The sequence below is a fragment of the Xiphophorus maculatus genome, chromosome 10 (assembly GCF_002775205.1).
Source record: "Xiphophorus maculatus strain JP 163 A chromosome 10, X_maculatus-5.0-male, whole genome shotgun sequence".
Classification (NCBI taxonomy): Eukaryota; Metazoa; Chordata; class Actinopteri; order Cyprinodontiformes; family Poeciliidae; genus Xiphophorus; species Xiphophorus maculatus.
In genome coordinates, this window is record NC_036452.1 from 3,836,726 (window position 1) to 3,857,442 (window position 20,717).

Genomic DNA, 20,717 nt, shown 5'->3' on the forward strand with positions numbered 1-20,717 from the left:
GACAAAATTAACTTACAAGTAACTTTTCAGCAATATACAGGAGCTTGTTTTCTGTAAATCATTTGTGAATATTGATTAAATATTATTATTTATTTCACTTATTTGTACTTTTTCATCAATATTAAGGAATTATAGGCTTATCTTCTATAACTTGCTGAAAAGTTACTTTTTAGTTAGTTTTGTAATATTTCAAGTGTACTAAGATTTTCTGTTTTTGCAGTGTAGTAGGGTGATGTCAGCAGTTTTAAAATGATTTTAGAAAACTTACTTTAAATCTCAGTTTGGGACAATATATCTGTTAATTTAAGATTGGCCCAGTTTCCTTTGGAGAAATGCTTGAATTCAGAAGCACAAATATCCAAGATGGATATCAGTCCAAATTTTGACTAGGCCACATTGAGGCTTCCTTTAGTCCTGCTGCAGAGTCAAAGCAACAGAGGAAAATTAAAGATTTCATTAATGAAAGCAAGTTGCCCAGTTGAAGGAAGCAAAGTAGCCCCCAAATCAGGTGATTTGTATTGTTATATCATGACCTCTGACCTTAACTGGAGCAGTTTTTTTGACCTCCATGGTGAATAATCAATAAGCTTTTGGAATAATTTTGATTGATTACGTTCTCTGGCATCTCTTCACAGACTGATTGATGCCAATGTTTTTGTTTTTCTACTTTGCTTTTGATTTTCAGATCTTTCAGCCTTAAAGGACGTTATATTAAAGTTATTTATTATTTCTGCTTGCTAACAACCAGAACTTGGTTTGAACTGTAATTTTAGTGCATAATATCCAGAATTCAGTAATAACTAGTTACGTTTACTAATTTAAATTTACTTGAGAAACTTTATAAAAAATTACTTTTACTGTGCTGAACTTTTTACTTTTACTTGAGGGATTTTATTATGAAAATCTTCTTTTGCCTGATTTTGTTTCTTTTTGTTACTTATATAAATTATTGTCATTTTCGTCAAATAATATCAAAATTTTCTCTTAATTCTATGTTTTGGTCCGTCTGAAGATGTAATTTTTAAACATTAAATGATTGGTAATTTTATCATTAGTAGTTTTTACCAAATATTTTTTTACTCTTACTTGAGTAATTTCTTGGACAGATACTTTTTTTTGCTAGCGCAAATATCTTAGTACATTCGAATTAAGTCAAAACTAATTTATAAATAACTTTTGAGCAAGATATAGGAGCTTATTTAAGGCAGTAATTCCTTAATACTGATTTAAAAAAAACACTAATTCCACTGGCAAATTTGTTCCACATTTAATAAGAAATTTTTCCAACGTTATAAATGAAATAATCTGCCAATAGAACTAGAATTTTTTCCTTCAATATTAAGGAATTAGTGACTTAAAATAAGCTTCTATATCTTACTCAACGGTTACTTGCAATAGTAAGATTTTGTCTTTTTGCAATGTAGATTTTAATTAAACAAAATGTCAGATTGATTTAAATGAAACAGAAGAAATCTGTTTATGCAGATATTTGAACTTGTTTGAGGATCTTCAATAAACACTAAATCACACAAACGTCTGACTAATTTACAGTTTTTCCGTTTGTTTTGTAGTTCTGTGTTGCACATGAAGCAGCTGCTGTGTTTTGTTACAGATTATCCAGATTATGTGAAGCATTTCTCCATGCACGTTAGTCTGGTTGCAGTAACGGCGGCCCGCCCCCTGCAGCTGCTTGATGACACGTTTCTTCCTCCCTGTTAAACTCCCTGCAGGGGGTCAGGCTCTGGATGCAGTTTGGCTCACAGCTGCAGTTTGGTCTCTAGATAAACATGAGTGTCTGCAGGGTTTTATATATGTCTGAGTTCAGGTGCATCTCCTAGATTTGGAGATCAAGACAGTACTTACAACTACCAGTTTCTGAATTATTTAGTTTTTTTATGTCAAACCTGTCCTCGCTGTCCAGCATCTATGCTCACTGTCATCTAGTGCTGCTAATGTAATTTTTTTAACTAATGTTGAATGTTTTTTTCTTTTAATTTCATCTCAGAATTTTAGAACTCAAGAAGAAAACTCGCCAAAATCTCAAAGCTTAATCCTGATTTTCATCCAGATTGAGCTGCAAAACCAGCTTTCTGTCTGTCACTGTGTGTGGGGCGATAATTATGTTTCAACAGCTGTTTCAGGCTAAAAGGTAGAGAAACTTTTTGTCATTATAGCAACTTTCTTTTGCATCTTTAAGGGTTTTTCCTGGTAAAATTGTCATTTTCCTGCTAATAATATGACTACCTCTTAATAATAAAAATTCTTGTAATTTCTTTAGAAAAAAGGAAGCCTGCAAAAAACAACCTATTAAAATCAGAAATTTAATGTAATGTTAAAAAACATTTTTGATTTTACTTCTAAGCCATATTGTAAGGAAGAGGATTTGAGCCACTGGAACAAAAATGTAATTTTTTCTCTCATAATTCTGACTTTTGTCTCAGAATTTTATTTATTTTTTTCCTCAGAATGAGTTCTGACTTTTTTCTTAAACCTTGCAATTTTCTCTCTCATAATATCAGATTTTTTTTTTATTTGTAATTTTCTCTATAGGAATTCTGACTTTTTCTCTCAAATTCTGACTTTTTTCTCAGAATTTGAAACTTTTTTCTTAGAATTCGTACTTTTCTCTCAATGTTCTGATTTTTTCTCTCTCAGAAGTTTCACTTTAATCTCCCTTTTAATCTTCTGAAATCAAATTTAAGAATTCTGAGGAAAAAAGGTCAGATTTTTTTCAATACGGCTTAAAAGTAAAATCTTCCATTTTTCATACCCAATAACCAATTTTAATCGTTTTTTTGTTTGTTTTTATCTCTTGTCTCCTCTCCTAATATTTGCCAGCCCTATCTGCAGCAGATTTTCCAGGAGTTCACGTTAAAACAGAATGCTGTTTCCTGGCTGGCAGAGGAAAGCAAACTAACAGGCCTCATACCAGGCTGCTTCCAGCCTCCTCTGCCGACATAAAACAGCGACAGCTGGAGTCGGTTTACACCACCCGGCTCTACGTGTTGTTCTAGTTGCTGTTTTCCTTCGCCATTTGTGTTTGTCGTCAGGGATGAAAGTGAGCGCGGCTCGAGGGGAAGCGGAGGTGCGAACGTCAAGCTGAGGTCGAGGTCGTTCCACCTTGATGGGAGCGGCGAGGCGTTCGATGGCTCTTAATGTTTTTACGGACGGACAGGTGAAGCCGCCGATGAAGACTGTTAGTTTTGTTTGGGGGCAGCTGGAAACATCAGGATTAAGAGCCCAACACTTTAACGTGGATGTGTTAAATGGTTGGATGTCCACCTCTGTTTGCTCTGAGGGGTTTAAAGGTCATTCTTTGAGGAATTTATGACACATCCCAATCCGCTGTTTGTCGTTATTTGGCTCTAAATCCTCTGAGTCGAGCGCTGATTGAACCCTTCATGCAGAAATGAGATTTCTGATTCCCTACTTTGCCACTGAACAAGCTTTTTAATCTGACCGGGATTACTTTTGGTCCTGTGCTCTATGTAATTACTTCCTTTTAGGGAAAATTTGTCAAACCAAGCATTCCCTTTTAACCCCCCACACACTGTAAAAACACAAACTCTTACCAAGTATTTTTGGTCTAGTTTCTAGTGCAAATATTCTATTATGCTTAGAATAAGACAAAGCTGACAAGTAACTTTTCAGCAAGATACTTTGTTTAAAATAAATTATTCCTGAAAATTGATTAAAAAATACTAATTTAATTGGCAGATTATTTACACTTCACTTATGGGAAAAAATTTCTTGTTATAAGTCTTAAAAAAATGGAGAAGAATATTGAAGAAAGGAATTATTGGATTAAAACCAGCTCTTATAACATGCTGGAAAAGTACTTCTGAGTTAGCTTTGTCTTATTTAAAGTGTATTTTCACTAGTAACTTGACCAAAATACTAGATTCAGTGTTTTTGCAGTGTGAGATCTAAAATAAGTGATGCATATTTATGACGTGGAAGCAAAATATAAATTTTCCCTCAATGTGAGCACTAAGTGACTGCTGAGTCTGAGGTTTTTCTGTCTTTGTGAAGACAGACCCAGTAACCTTCTTTACTCTAAAATCTAATTACATTGCTTTCAGCTTTACTTTATAACTAAGGACCAAACCTAAAAATGAACAAATTAGGCATTTTTTACGTCTAGATCTTTGCATTTAACAGCTTGTCTTTAATTTTATGAATATTAGTTATATTACAGACGTTTCTATTCTGGATATAAATTGAGATTCTTGTCTGAAAGTGACAAAAGTTCATATCTTCCTTTATACAGATTAAATTATATGAAAGACACACTACAAAAACACAACATCTTACTTTTTCTTCTAGGAGCTCATTTTAAGCCAGTAATTCCTCAATATTGATTAAAAATTCTTAGTTTCACTGGCAGGTTGTTAAACTTATAACATGAGAAAAATGTCTTGTTTTAAGTTAAATAATCTGCCAGTAGAGCCGCGTTGCTAGGCAACAGGATGGGCCTGGCTGAGGTTGCTAGGTAACGATCCCACTGGAACTAAAATCTTTTCATGAATATTAAGGAATTATTGATCTAGAACAAGCATATATTTCTTGCTGAAAAATTACTTTTAAATTAGTTTGGACTTTTTTCTAGTGTCCCAATTTATTTGCATTAGAAACTAGACAAAACTACTTGGTAAGATTTAGTGTTTTTGCAGTGCACGGAGGCTGAAGCCCCTAGGTGTTGGGATTATGTCTCCCTGTGTGTCAGCCAGAAATAGATCCACTGCTTACTCCATACATCTAAATTACAAATTAAATCCTTTATCTTTTCTTACTTGCAAGATGATGTTTTTTTTCTAACATGCATAAAAGCTACTTTAATCAAAATAATGTACTTTCCATCACAGCCTGTTTTTACAAAAAAGAAGCAGCCATTTTAAGTTCAGTAGACGACTTTCCTGTGTTTTATGATTTATTTACAACTCGGAGCCTTCAGACGACCTCCAGCGGGTCTCTGTCAGCCTTGGACAGCACCACCGTCACGGCGTCGGGCAGCCGCACGGCGAGCCGCTCCCTGAACACGGCCAGGAAACCGCGCTCGCTGTTGCTGTGGTCGCTCAGGATGACACTGGTTCCCTTCGCCACTGCATCCAACACCTCATGGTGGGACATCTCACCTGGAAGATCAGGTTTTACTACACCACAGGCACGAACTTATCAAGTAAACTTAGCTTAACAAAGGGAATCAACTGGTAAAGATGTGGAAAAAGCATTAAAGGTGACCCAGTATAATTCCTTGAACAGGTCAGTCTATGGTCAGTCTATGGGCTAATCATAGACTGATGTTTTTTGCACAAAATCATTATTATATAATGAGATTTTAATCTGGTAAGTTCTGCCTACTAAAGTCACTTTAAATCCAAATAAGCTGCTGCTGGCCACGCCCCCCAACTCAACGTTTACACTTCCACGTGAAAATGGCTGAAAACAGTAGCGCAATTATACAACCGTACATCTTTGAAAAGCAGAAGTGGAGCCACAACCCAAAAGAAAGCAGCGAGTGGTTTCTGGATGGTAAATCAGCAACAAAACACTTGTCTTTTCCAGCAGCCATTGTACAGAGCATGCCGCGGTAAAACCAAATCTGCTGGACTTCCGCTTGGGTTGCTAGGTAACAAGATTTGGCTCTGCTGGGGTTGCTAGGTAACGGTGCAGTGCCTGTCGAATGTGACTTAATGTTGAAACGACTTGTTTTCCAGTTAACAAAAACATAAGTTGTTGCAAAAAAAAACTGGCTGAGTGTCTTTTCTTTTTTAAGCACCTGGGTTGTTTTAGAGGCAGTAGAACCCAAATGGATAAACAGAAATAGCAAAATGGGTGGTTGTTACTTCAGATTCTGTGACCCATAACGGGAAATTTGTTTTTTAAGTTTTTGTTGGTACACCGTTGTGATAAATGAGTTTTATTTAAATTCTTATTTCTATCTTGTTCCTGTTTGTGTTGTCACGTGATGGAAAGGAAAGGATAGGAAAATATGTACAAATTGGATAAATATCGGTTATTGATATTGGTCCAAATTTTTTAATTATTGTGTTCCCATTAACCATAAAATTAAGCAAATTGGAATTGAAAATAAATTTGCTACACGGCAATGTTTCTTTCCCCCCAACATTAGCAGAATATTAAAAGATTTGTGGACATTTGTAATGACAAAGCCGCTTCAGTCTGTGGTTTCAAGATGAACTTTTTTCTACATCTCTCCTCGTTTGTCACAGTTTCAGTTGTTTTAAACATTTTGTATGTAGAAAGATAATTTTAAAGCTTGTTTTTTCCACATCTTTACCAGAAGTGGCAGTAAATGCTGCCATCTACAGCTCCGGTTTGTTCGACTGTCTCCAGATTTACCTGTGATGAAGAGGTCGGCCTGGACGCCGCTCAGCACTGAGGCTCCAGAGCCGGCACAAACCGCAGCAGTGCAGACTGAGGACTCTGAAATGAAGCATAACAATGACCCATTATTATTATTGTCTTAAAGAGACTGAATTGTTAAAATACGTTCCTCACAGAAGGTAAAGTGCAAGACACAGCATTCATAGCACCACAACATAAAAGCTGCATTTAGAAAAACTATTTGTTTTTCTAAACATCATTTATTACTTAATTTAAAAAGTGATTTATATCACTAAACTGCATGTAGAGACTAAATTTAATCATATTTTTAAATTTACTGATATAAACAGGAAAGAAAATAGTGAAAACATTTTAATCAGTTTAACATTAACTGAAATTTATTATAAGAAATTTTTCTTGAGTGACAAACGATACAATAAATGACCACCAAAACCAAAAATCTCTACAATTAGTAAGTTTCCAAAAATTAGAGAAAATGGAGCAGCTTAACAGCTTTTATTTTATTTTATATATAAAATTAATTAAATCTAAATTTAGATATTTTATTTAAATTTTCAGATTAATATTTTAAATTACTTAATTTATTTATTTCACATCTTTTTTTTCTTTTACAGTGAGTGCCTAAAAAGGAAAATCCAGATTATGGTTTCTGTGCAGTAAAACTTTATATCTTTAAATCAGCTAATAAAGATTTAAATGTTAGGAAATAAAATGCTGTTTAGTGATGTGTTTGTGTCCAGTTTTGCTCACCTAGAGTCCTGCCTGCTCCCAGAGCCAAACGGAGATTAGCTAATCCCAAATGGGATTTCATCTTCTGGATAGCTGTTGCCACGGTGACCGGCTGGTCCAAAACGCTCAGCCGTCCTTGGCCGTGGCCCGGCAGAGGAGCCTGCAGGTGACATCGTAACTTTACTTCATTGCTGTGGAAAAATGCCTTAAACTTCACAGTTTAATATATAATTAAATAGTTGGGGTTAAAACAATTAATCGAATTAATTGTGATTAATTGATTGTTGAAATAATCTTAAAAATTGTTTAGTGGTTAACTGAAGTTTACAGACTCAAATAAAGTTAATTTGCTGAAAGAACAACACATTCAGAGCAGTAATTAAGGCTGTTTTTGTACAAAAATATATTTTTTTGCATTTAAGGTAAAAAAAAAAAAAAAAAACTTTTGTCTGTAAATATGTTTTACCCAGAACTCCTCAAGTCACCTGGTTCAATTTTATTTTTAAATCTCCTTTTTCTGTCCAATTATTAATCAGTTAATTAAAAAAATAACCAAATGATCAGCTCTACTCTGTATTCATGAGTCGACCAGAAATTGCTGAACTTTTCACATTTAAGCTGCAGATGCATTTTTTGCTACAACTGGTCACAGTTTCACTAATAGAATGCTATGTTTTTGCATTTTAGGCAATAAAATGTTCATTCTTTATGTTAAAAAAGGAGTCAAATTATTTGTTTGCATTTTTAATGGTATACAAAATAGGCTTAAGTGGTTAAATGAAAAAATATGGAGAATGTAGCCATTTTTTAAAATCCAATTAATCGTCAGAAAAATAGATTGCTAAAATAATCTTTAACTGCAGACCTAAAAACAATGGGAAACTATAAAATTGTACCTTCTCCAACTTGAGGATGCTGAGGGACTGGCAGGGAGCACTGTGCTTTAACAGTATCTGGACACTAGAGGTCAGCGCTGAGGCACTGCAAGTTAAGCTGACATGGATGCTGCTGCTGTCTGGTCTGTGGTGAAGCAAGAAAAGTCTTTTATTTTCAATGCAATGGTCTAAAAATGATAGTTTCTTTTTGTTTTAATTTGTTTTTTGCAGCTTTGTTGGAACAAATAACCAAATCCCCACAAAGTGTGTGATTTGTATCCAGTAGACTTAATCAAAGAGCTGACTTTTTAAATCTTGTGTCATGTAAAGCATGAAAACTGCAAATTCTTACCCGCATATTACAGGATAAGTGTTTAATATTGACGCTACCTGGTGCCTGAACACTGCAGCGCTGTTCCATCATCATTAGCCTTCAGCTCCTCCACAACAGCGTTCAGCTCCTCTGGACTCCTCACCATGAATTCCAGTTTGTGACTGTGGGAGGCGCCGCCGAGGGCCTGACTGAGCACCGACACCTGACCGCTGCCTGACAGACAAAGGTGAGGGGGAAAATACCAGCTTCAATGTATTTTACTGGGATTTTCTTTGGTGTAGAACAGGAGCAACAAATGATGAAACGAACTGCAAGAACATGAATAATGTAAACTGCAAAAATAGAAGTAAAAGTGCCACAAAAAGCAAAGTGAGTATAAAAAGTTGTAAACTCGCTTCACAAGACGGATGTCCTCCAGACCTCTAGGGGGAGCTGATCCTCAGTCATGATTCAACTGGATGTCCAGAAGAAAGTTAGAGGAAGAAAGAAACTTTGCAATCCGTACAAGATCATAGAACGTCATATTTATACAGGTAACATTGGGTACTCTAGACTCCCCCTAGTGGTCTGGAGCAGGTTTGCACTTTCTGTTTCTCCTGTTTGCGTAATTTTCTTTTTTTGCTTCTATTTCCTGTGGTTGCAGTATTTTGTCTGCCTTCGCAGCAATTTTTTGTGGTTGCACCAATTATTTTTTCTATGGTTGCAGCAATTTGGTTGTAAGAATGGTTTTGCCATTGCAACAACTTTGTGGTTGCAGCTATTTTTCTGTGATGGCAGCATTTTTTTCCTGTGGCTGCAACAATTCGACTGGTTTCAGCACTTTGTCTGCAGTTGCATCAATTGTGTCTGAATCAGTTCTTGGGGCCTGCCATGCAAAGCAATGGCAGGAACCTATTGCTATTCTCCCAAGAAAAGTTTCTTTATTATTGGGGCCTGCCATGCAAAGCAATGGCAGGAACCTATTACTCTACACCCAACAAGCGTCTCTTTATTATTGGGGCCTGCCATGCAAAGCAATGGCAGGAACCTATTACTCTACACCCAACAAGCGTCTCTTTATTGGGGCCTGCCATGCAAAGCAATGGCAGGAACCTATTACTCTACACCCAACAAGCGTCTCTTTAATATTATTATAATTCTTTATTTTTCTTCTCTTTATTGGGGCCTGCCATGCAAAGCAATGGCAGGAACCTATTACTCTACACCCAACAAGCGTCTCTTTAATATTATTATAATTCTTTATTTTTCTTCCGTAACCGTTAATGCGGCTCGTACCGCTGGGTGCACACCTACAAATGAGGTATCAAAACGTGCAGAAAATTCACGCCATTGGAGCTATTATTTTTGGTGGGATTTGGGCTTAACGTGGCGACATAATTCGCAAAAAACTGCGAAAAAAACCCCATTATAACTCAATGGGAAAAATCCTAGAAATACCCTATTTTTGAGGATTTGCTGTGTCGTCACAAATTCACCTAGAAATGCCATTCAAATTTCATTTTGTAGATACGTCTGTGATCTCTTCGAAAGTGAAGACGGCTCGTCGATACCAGTTACGGTTTGTCCACAATTTGCCTCTAAGCGACCCAAAGTTTCTCATTTTTGCTCAAGTTAGAGTGCGTTTCTGGCTGCTTAGAGTGAGAGATGAAGACAACTTTTTCAACCCAAATCATTTTTGAAATCGCCATCACGCCCACAAATATTGCACGATTAGTATCAAAATCGGTCCTGACATTGATACGCCTGTCTGCTCCGGTAAAATGTTTTCGAAATTTATCTAGACCGTACGGTTTTCTGTCACGGTGCTTCAGAGCAAAGTCATGCGACAGGATTTTCTGAGGCTGTCTGAGGCTCTCTCCCATGTATTTGAATAGAATTTCAGATCTGGGCACAACATTTCTTTCTCTCATCGCTGTAAATGTTCTGAGTGAGGTACAGATATGAATCTCGGGACTATCGCAGAAGACACATTGAACTGTCATACGCTGCAAACGCTTTTCGAATATGTATTACGGTTCCCGAACAAGAAGGATTTGTTTCCAATGCTTTTTTGTCAGTAAAATGTGTTTGCTCAAACACACAATTGTGTGTTTGAGAGCTCAGCGCTCAGAGCTCACACCTGCTGAGACCATTATTTACCATAGCAACGGAACTCAAGAGGCTATTGGCTGCTGATTTGGACTACAGATACGCATCGCTGTAGTTCTATCTATCCTCAGTTGAAACAGATCAGGACTGAGAACTGGCCTTTAGAACTACCTGCTGCTATGGGCTGTATATAACTGATTGAACTCAGTAACTGTTACACATGGGATTAGTTTGGAACTTTAAAATTAAGCATACTGAAAATTTCAAAATAAAAGCCTTGAATATTTTACATGACGTAATTGCTCTTTTTGGCCGTATATGACTTTTTCATCCAAAGCAATGTTACACATGGGATTAGTTTGGAACTTTAAAATGGAGCATAATAATAATTTCAAAATAAAAGCCTTGAATATTTTACATGACGTAATTGCTCTTATTGGCCGTATATGACTTTTTCATCCAAAGCAATGTTACACATGGGATTAGTTCGGAACTTTAAAATGGAGCATAATAATAATTTCAAAATAAAAGCCTTGAATATTTTTACATCAGGTAATTGCGCTTTTTGGCTTTATGTGACTTTTTTATCCAAAGCACTGTTACACAATGGAATAGTTTGGCCCTCTGAAATGAAGCATACTGAAAATTTCAAAATAAAAGCCTTGAATATTTTTACGTCATGTAATTGCTCTTTTTGGCCGTATATGACTTTTTCATCCAAAGCACTGTTACACATGGGATTTGTTCGGAACTTTAAAATGGAGCATAATAATAATTTCAAAATAAAAGCCTTGAATATTTTTACATCAGGTAATTGCGCTTTTTGGCTTTATGTGACTTTTTCATCCAAAGCACTGTTACACATGGGATTAGTTCGGAACTTTAAAATGGAGCATAATAATAATTTCAAAATAAAAGCCTTGCATATTTTTACATCAGGTAATTGCGCTTTTTGGCTTTATGTGACTTTTTTATCCAAAGCACTGTTACACATGGGATTCGTTCAGAACTTTAAAATGGAGCATACTGAAAATTTCAAAATAAAAGCCTTGAATAGTTTTTACATCATGCAATTGCTGTTTTTGGCTTTGTATGACTTTTTCATCCAAAGCACTGTTACACATGGGATTAGTTCGGAACTTTAAAATGAAGTTTAACAAAACTTCCAAAATAAAAGCCTTGACAAAAATTTTAAATCGTACTGAATGGTGCACGTCCGCCTCGCTTAACGTTCTTGCGGTTCTCCGCGTGCCATTGATTACGTTGCGGCGTTCTTTAGCGTCGATGCCGATTTGTGGCGTGACGACGCCGGGCCCGAACCCCACGGGCGCGCCTTGGCAGGCCCCGGCTAAATTTCTTCCGAAATTTTCTAGTTATAATTCTTTATTTTTCTTCCGTCACCGTTAATGCGGCTCATACCGCTGGGTGCACACCTACAAATGAGGTATCAAAACGTGCAGAAAATTCACGCCATTGGAGCTATTATTTTTGGTGGGATTTGGGGTTAACGTGGCGACATAATTCGCAAAAAACTACGAAAAAAACCCCATTATAACTCAATGGGAAAAATCCTAGAAATACCCTATTTTGGAGGATTTGCTGTGTCGTCACAAATTCACCTAGAAATGCCATTCAAATTTCATTTTGTAGATACGTCTGTGATCTCTTCGAAAGTGAAGACGGCTCGTCGATACCAGTTACGGTTTGTCCACAATTTGCCTCTAAGCGACCCAAAGTTTCTCATTTTTGCTGAAATTACAGTGACAGCCGACCTCGGATCAGATATGGGCACAACATTTCTTTCTCTCATCACTGTAAATGCTCTGAGTGAGGTACAGATATGAATCTCGGGACTATCGCAGAAGACACATTGAACTGTCATACGCTTAAAACGCTTTTCGAATATGTATTACGGTTCCCGAACAAGAAGGATTTGTTTCCAATGCTTTTTTTCAGTAAAGTGTGTTTGCTCAAACACACTTGTGTGTTTGAGAGCTCACAGCTCAGAGCTCACACCTGCTGAGACCATTATTTGCCATAGCAACGGAACTCAAGAGGCTATTGGCTGCTGATTTGGACTACGAATACGCATCGCTGTAGTTCTATCTATCCTCAGTTGAAACAGATCAGGACTGAGAACTGGCCTTTAGAACTACTGCTGCTATGGGCTGTATATAACTGATTTAACTCAGTAACTGTTACACATGGGATTAGTTTGGAACTTTAAAATGGAGCATAATAATAATTTCAAAATAAAAGCCTTGAATAGTTTTACATCAGGTAATTGCTGTTTTTGGCTTTATTTGACGTTTTCATCCAAAGCACTGTTACACATGGGATTACTTTGGCCCTTTAAAATGAAGCTTAACAAAAATTTCAAAATAAAAGCCTTGAATATTTTTACATCAGCTACTTGTGTTTTGAGCATTATATAACTATTTTAACCGAAGGACTATTACGCATGGGATTAGTTTGGCCCTTTGAAATGAAGCATCCTGCAAATTTCAAAATAAAAGCCTGAATATTTTTACATGACGTAATTGCTCTTTTTTGGCTTTATTTGACTTTTTCATCCAAAGCACTGTTACACATGGGATTACTTTGGCCCTTTAAAATGAAGCTTAACAAAAATTTCAAAATAAAAGCCTTGAATATTTTTACATCAGCTACTTGTGTTTTGAGCATTATATAACTATTTTAACCGAAGGACTATTACGCTTGGGATTAGTTTGGCCCTTTGAAATGAAGCATCCTGCAAATTTCAAAATAAAAGCCTTGAATATTTTTACATGACGTAATTGCTCTTTTTGGCTTTATTTGACTTTTTCATCCAAAGCACTGTTACACATGGTATTAGTTTGGCCCTTTGAAATGAATATTAACAAAAATTTCTAAATAAAAGCCTTGAATATTTTTACATCATGTAATTGCTCTTTTTGGCTTTATTTGACTTTTTCATCCAAAGCACTGTTACACGTGGTATTAGTTTGGCCCTTTTGAAATGAAGCATACTGAAAATTTCAAAATAAAAGCCTTGAATATTTTTACATCAGGTAATTGCTCTTTTTGGCTTTATTTGACTTTTTCATCCAAAGCACTGTTACACGTGGTATTAGTTTGGCCCTTTGAAATGAAGCTTAACAAAAGTTTCAAAATAAAAGCCTTGAATATTTTTACATCAGCTACTTGTGTTTTGAGCCTTATATAACTATTTTAACCCAAGGACTATTACGCATGGGATTAGTTTGGCCCTTTGAAATGAAGCATACTGAAACTTCCAAAATAAAAGCCTCGACAACATTTTAAATCGTACCGAACGGTGCACGTCCGCCTCGCTTAACGTTCTTGCGGTTCTCCGCGTGCCACTGATTACGTCGCGGCGTTCTTTGGCGTCGACGCCGATTTGTGGCGCGACGACGCCGGGCCCATGCCCGACGGGCGCGCCTTGGCAGGCCCCGGCTAAATTTCTTCCGAAATTTTCTAGTTATAGTTCTTTATTTTTCTTCCGTAACCGTTAATGCGGCTCATACCGCTGGGTGCACACCTACAAATGAGGTATCAAAACGTGCAGAAAATTCACGCCATTGTTGCTATTACTTTTGGTGGGATTTGGGCTTAACGTGGCGACATAATTCGCAAAAAACTACGAAAAAAACCCCATTATAAGTCAATGGGAAAAATCCTGGAAATACCCTATTTTTGAGGATTTTCTGTGTCGTCACTAATTCACGTAGAAATGCCATTCAAATTTCATTTTGTAGATACGTCTGTGATCTCTTCGAAAGTGAAGACGGCTCGTCGATAACAGTTACGGTTTGTCCACAATTTGCCTCTAAGCGACCCAAAGTTTCTCATTTTTCCTAAAGTTAGAGTGCTTCTCTCGCTGATTAGAGTGAGAGATCAAGACAACTTTTTCAGCCCAAATCATTTTTGAAATCGCCATCACGCCCACAAATATCGCACGATTAGTATCAAAATCGGTCCTGACATTGATACGCCTGTCTGCTCCGGTAAAATGTTTTCGAAATTTATCTAGACCGTACGGTTTTCTGTCACGGTGCTTCAGAGCAAAGTCATGCGACAGGATTTTCTGAGGCTGTCTGAGGCTCTCTCCCATGTATTTGAATAGAATTTCATATCTGGGCACAACATTTCTTTCTCTCATCGCTGTAAATGCTCTGAGTGAGGTACAGATATGAATCTCGGGACTATCGCAGAAGACACATTGAACTGTCATACGCTCGAAACGCTTTTCGAATATGTATTACGGTTCCCGAACAAGAAGGATTTGTTTCCAATGCTTTTTTTCAGTAAAGTGTGTTTGCTCAAACACACTTGTGTGTTTGAGAGCTCACAGCTCAGAGCTCACACCTGCTGAGACCATTATTTGCCATAGCAACGGAACTCAAGAGGCTATTGGCTGCTGATTTGGACTACGAATACGCATCACTGTAGTTCTATCTATCCTCAGTTGAAACAGATCAGGACTGAGAACTGGCCTTTAGAACTACTGCTGCTATGGGCTGTATATAACTGATTTAACTCAGTAACTGTTACACATGGGATTACTTTGGAACTTTAAAATGGAGCATAATAATAATTTCAAAATAAAAGCCTTGAATAGTTTTACATCAGGTAATTGCTGTTTTTGGCTTTATTTGACGTTTTCATCCAAAGCACTGTTACACATGGGATTACTTTGGAACTTTAAAATGGAGAATAATAATAATTTCAAAATAAAAGCCTTGAATATTTTTACATCAGGTAATTGCTTTTTTTGGCCGTATATGACTTTTTCATCCAAAGCAATGTTACACATGGGATTAGTTTGGAACTTTAAAATGGAGAATAATAATTTCAAAATAAAAGCCTTGAATATTTTTACATCAGGTAATTGCTGTTTTTGGCTTTATTTGACGTTTTCATCCAAAGCACTGTTACACATGGGATTACTTTGGAACTTTAAAATGGAGAATAATAATAATTTCAAAATAAAAGCCTTGAATATTTTTACATCAGGTAATTGCTCTTTTTGGCTTTATTTGACTTTTTCATCCAAAGCACTGTTACACGTGGTATTAGTTTGGCCCTTTGAAATGAAGCATTCTGAAAATTTCAAAATAAAAGCCTTGAATAATTTTACATGACGTAATTGCTCTTTTTGGCTTTATTTGACTTTTTCATCCAAAGCACTGTTACACGTGGTATTAGTTTGGCCCTTTGAAATGAAGCATACTGAAAATTTCAAAATAAAAGCCTTGAATATTTTTACATCAGCTACTTGTGTTTTGAGCATTATATAACTATTTTAACCCAAGGACTATTACGCATGGGATTAGTTTGGCCCTTTGAAATGAAGTTTAACAAAACTTCCAAAATAAAAGCCTCGACAACATTTTAAATCGTACCGAACGGTGCACGTCCGCCTCGCTTAACGTTCTTGCGGTTCTCCGCGTGCCACTGCTTACGTCGCGGCGTTCTTTGGCGTCGACGCCGATTTGTGGCGCGACGACGCCGGGCCCGAACCCCACGGCCGCGCCTCGGCAGGCCCCGGCTAAATTTCTTCCGAAATTTTCTAGTTATTATTATAATTCTTTATTTTTCATCCGTAACCGTTAATGCGGCTCATACCGCTGCGTGCACACCTACAAAAGAGGTATCAAAACCTGCAGAAAATTCACGCCATTCCAGCTATTACTTTTGGTGGGATTCGGGATGAACATGGCGACATAATTCGCAAAAAACTACGAAAAAAACCCCATTATAAGTCAATGGGGAAAATCCATTGAAAACCCTAATACCCTACTGGCTAAAACAGAGAATTGTCTCCCCCAGCTGGCTCAAATGAAGTATTGTAAGTCTGAAAAGCGAAAAGAGCAAGTATGAAAAAAAAAAAGATTGTGCCTTGGATATACTGGATTAAACAAAACTTTAAATTTGATTGGTAAACATCCAACAGGTAGATGTGAGTGTGGTATGGATATGGAAACAGTAGAACATGTAATAATTAATTGTGGAAAATATAAAGCAAGTACAATAAATTAGGAAATATGATATAGAGACATTTAAACTTAATAAGATATTAATTAAACACAAAATAAATAAAGCGGTTATTACATGTTTGAAGGTAACAGGATTATATGTAAGACTTTAGATTGGGGAGCGGTTAACTGAAACGTGGGGCGTGCTAACCCCCTGCGCCACCACAGCACGCCCCATGAATATTTATGTTATTTCATAAAATTTCTTAAGAAAACTAAACTGATAGAAAGGATTTAGTGTTTTTTTTTTTTAAGTTGCGCCCTGATCCACACTCCATACCAGTAGGTGGCGGTAATGCACACCATTAAGTTGCTTGCCAACCGCCATTAAAAACAAAAAGAAGAAGAAGAGCTTTCTGCTTCCGACTGTTTGGTTAAGGTAAGAAGTGTTTGTGTTATGTCCATAAAATATACTATTTAATGTGATCGATTTTAAAAGTTTGACTGCTGTGGGATATTTTGTTGTGGCTCTGATAGCGTAGCTGCTAGCTTGATGGAACCACAATTTGTTCACATGTTAGCACTTTGCTAACTGGCTTTCGTGAAACCAGTTAGGCTACAAAATCTCTGTTAACATCAATCTGATCAGCTGAAATAAGGCAATTTTGTTTTACCTCAACCTAGAGCTATTGTGACTTGCAGAAATTGCCACAAATAACCGGAACTAGCATATTAAGCTACTTCACTGAATCAGTTGCTTCGGATACAGATACTCTCAGCTGCCGTCTTGTGCCGACAGTGAAAAACAGCAGAACTACATAATATTAGCTTGGTATGATGTAAATTATAATTTTTGTTTGAATTACATAAAATAACTTCATGATCTGAGTTTTTTTTCATTATGCTTGGCCTATCAATAATTTCAAATAATAAAACATAAAATATCTGGGTTTATTTTGTTCATCCGAACCAGAACCTCCAGGTTCTCCGTTGTAGAGTTTTACTGAAAATCAGCGGAGAAATATCTGTAGCGCAGCAGCTGCGGTACAGTCTGCCCACTAGAGTAGAACTGAACCGAACCAAACATGAACGTATTTCATCGCCTAACGAAAGACAAGGAAGCAAAGAGATTTCGGCTAAAGAAATCTGAACTTGATTACATTGCAGCATCCTTTAGCGTCGATGCCAATTTGTAGCGTGACGACGCCGGGCACAAACCAGACGGGCGCGCCTTGGCAGGCCCCGGCTAAATTTCTTCAGAAATTTTGTTTTTCTAGTTTTCTATTACAAGTTTTGTTGGTGGTCAGCTTTTACTTCAATTTTCTATGATTACAGCATTTCCCACTTGCAGCCTAGTCAAAGTCCAGACCTCAAGTGATCTAAGAATCTGTGGTAAGACTTTAATATATTGCTATTTATTGATGCTGTTCGTCAAATAGTTTCTTTTTTTTATTATTCTTTTGGAAAGAAGGTTTGAAAACGATTTATAATTTCACTTCACAACTCTCAAAAACAAAACGTAGAAACTTTGTGGCGTCTCACCCAGACCGCCAACCAGCCAGTCGTTCACCCCTCCCTTCATGCTGTCCCAGGACGTATGCGGGGAGAAGACAGCCATCCCAGCCTCAACGGCCCGGATGGCTAACCGCTGCTTCCAGTCTTTCTGAACCAGCTGCTTGATTGGCCGAAACAACGGCGGGTGATACGAGACGATGAGGTCACAGCTCAGGGCCTCCGCCTCCTCCATGACGCCGTCCGTCAGGTCGTTGGTCAGCAGGACGGTTTTGATTGGCCGAGATTTGCTGGGCTCCACCAGCAGGCCGACGTTATCCCACGATTCAGCCAGAGACAGAGGAGCGAGCTGCTCCAGAACCTGCAGAACCTCCTTCAGCTCCATTGGGCCGGCAGAGACCGAGAGGTGGCGGACGGAGGGAGAATGAACCGAGGAACGCAGAAGAAGACCTGAGGTCAGTCTGGTCTGAGTGGCGGATGAAGCTGAGGGAAACAGAGCTGAAGTGTTAAAGTTTGAACTTTTACAGAATAAAAGTCTTCTGTTTTTCAGAAAGTAAAAAGTCCAAGAGAGATTTCTCCATCCTGGCAGCATCAGTGGAGATCTGTCAGGACAAAAAGAAAAGAAACACCAAACAGTTGTTATTTTAATAATACATAATTCCAACAAGTCTGAACTTGAAGTGATCTGCGCTATCTTAGTAAGCAAGCGCAACACAATAACTAGCAGACTCATGACTTGGAGACTAACAGAAAGAAAATATCTGGACACAAATGTGCGAGAGAAAGATACATGAACAAAATGGCTGCTGTCAAGATCGACCACAATGAGACAGAGAAGGAAAATATATCAGATGTGGACAAGCTGCCTCCAATCTCATACTACAATATAGTGCAATTATGTATATATGAAAAGTTTAAAAATCTATATTTGTTGTAATGTTTGGTTTATTTTACCTACAACAACAAAAAAAACGTACATATTTTAAAGAAAATAAAATATTCTGATTGTTTTTTATTATAGAATGTGATTTACAAATCTTACTGGTATACAAATGTGTTTGGTTGAAACCTTGTGGGTCACTTTTACTGTATTTAGCAAAGTTTAACAAATGGGTGTCTTCAAGCCTGCTTTTGAGTAAAAGTTGCTAAATTATTGGGGTCATCTTTACTATTAAGTTAAATCAAAACGTGTGGTTAAATAAAGAAAAATACTGTAGGTTGTATCTAAAATTTCCACATTTATAAAGTTGTCTGTAAAAATATTCCCCTTATTTATTTATTTTTTTTACACCTACCGGCATCAACCTTTTAGCCAAATTGATTGTGGGGCCACAAAAATTAACTCCAAGGGCTGCAAATGGCCCTCGGACCGCACTTTTACCACTCTGCTGCAAGTTTCACTTTTTTAAATGGAGTCACAAAGATGCATACATTTTAAAAGGGCATTTCCATTCAGTGTCACCATTTTAAGCATCAAACAAACTTATGGGTATTCCAGGGCGCGGAAGCCTCGTTTCATATTAGCATTAGCTGCTCTGACTGCTCATAGGCAAGACGCTAACAGCACAGCTAACGCTAGCAGCAGAGCTAAGGTTAGCATTTTATTTGCAGTTAACAGTTAGAGTCAACCTCTGCACGACGGCATACAAATGCGAACATAAATGGACTCACCTTACCCGGGTTTGCGTTTTAAACAAATCACGACTTCAGGAGTTACGTTGCTAAAATGATCTAAGTCGGAAAAGTGAAGCAGAAGAAGCACACTTTCAGCAGAAATCTCAAAATGTCCTTTCTAGGCTTCCGTTCAACATACCAAGGTGCAAGTTGTAGTTGTAGGTTGTTTTTTTTATCCTCTACTTGTGGATGGGACAGATTATAACTTTAAGGTTTTACCGTATGGTGAAATAAAGAATAGCAAGTCTTTAGAAATCAATTCCTAACTTATTTTGCATTTTAATTTGCAATTATTAAAGAAAATGAACTAGTTTTATTCCACGCTTTTGGAAAAAAAATACATAATCCCAGCTGAGCCCAGATGTATTTAATTGATTGATTAATTTCTAATAAATCAAACAGATCCAAGTCAAGCAACATCACTTACTAGTCAGACTTAAACATATAAGAATAAATATATAATAAAAATATTGTGTGATAAAATAGCATGTTACTTAAGTACAATCTTATGTTTTTATAGTAAGAGAATGATTAGCAGAGAAAATGTTTTTGAAACATTTTGTAATTTAAAATGAAGTTCTTTTTACTGAGATCTTTTAGAAATTAATTATCTTTATACTTACTGATTTGGTTTTAGAGTAATTAAATTCTAAAAATAAAAATCCTAAATTATTTAACCAACTTGTTGCATCATTAAAACAAAGCGGTTTATCTGGCTAATGGAGGAAATTTAATCAACGTTCTTTAGCCTCGGTATTACACAATACAGGTTATTTACAAGATTATGAAACAAACCTCCACATTAAACTAGACATAAAAAGACAAGACGACTATGATGAGCCGTGCTAAGGTGAATCTGGTCAGAGTTCAGCTTCATATACGCAGAAGGATTACCAGTTTGGCAATAAAGCAAATGAAACATGGCTGCAGATGAAGATTGCTGAAGGGTTAAACCTGCAGCTCTGACACGAAAGCAGGCTTCTGGGCAGTCTGGCTTCCTCGGGATTGAGAGTGACCAAGAGGGAGATTAGTCTGGATTAAAGCAAAAAAAAAAAAGGTTGATGCTTGATGTTAGGATGAGGGAAGGATCAGATAAACGGCATAGTAACCATCATTACATCATCTGATTCTTCCTTCTCCATTAACATAAACAAA

The 20,717-nt window shown here is 37.0% G+C and overlaps 1 protein-coding gene across 4 annotated transcripts; it reads right to left on the bottom strand.

The window, feature by feature from the left end:
• Positions 1-4,145: 4,145 nt before the first annotated feature.
• Positions 4,146-19,671, bottom strand: nif3l1 (NGG1 interacting factor 3 like 1). Of its 4 annotated transcripts, none has more exons than XM_023340449.1 (7): positions 19,565-19,671; positions 17,919-18,371; positions 8,364-8,520; positions 7,995-8,118; positions 7,120-7,258; positions 6,364-6,447; positions 4,146-5,135 (listed from the first exon to the last, which is right to left on the bottom strand). In XM_023340449.1, exons 2-7 carry the CDS (start codon positions 18,271-18,273, stop codon positions 4,951-4,953), a joined length of 1,044 nt encoding a protein of 347 aa, XP_023196217.1. In that variant the 5' UTR covers positions 18,274-18,371; positions 19,565-19,671; the 3' UTR covers positions 4,146-4,950. The 4 variants fall into 4 exon arrangements, with proteins under 4 accessions (XP_023196217.1, XP_023196215.1, XP_023196218.1 ...); XM_023340447.1 differs by having other exon boundaries at positions 17,919-18,490; XM_023340450.1 differs by having other exon boundaries at positions 19,560-19,671.
• Positions 19,672-20,717: the final 1,046 nt, after the last annotated feature.

What these genes read in the sequence shown, in the direction of transcription:
- nif3l1 (XM_023340447.1), bottom strand. Translation starts at nt 18,480, where the DNA reads ATGCTGCCAGGATGGAGAAATCTCTCTTGGACTTTTTACTTTCTGAAA. An exon ending in CTGGCTGGTTGGCGGTCTGG is followed by an intron (nt 8,521 to 17,918) that starts GTGAGACGCCAC and finishes TTTGTCTGTCAG; the next exon opens with GCAGCGGTCAGGTGTCGGTG. An exon ending in GCATCCTCAAGTTGGAGAAG is followed by an intron (nt 7,259 to 7,994) that starts GTACAATTTTAT and finishes TGTCACCTGCAG; the next exon opens with GCTCCTCTGCCGGGCCACGG.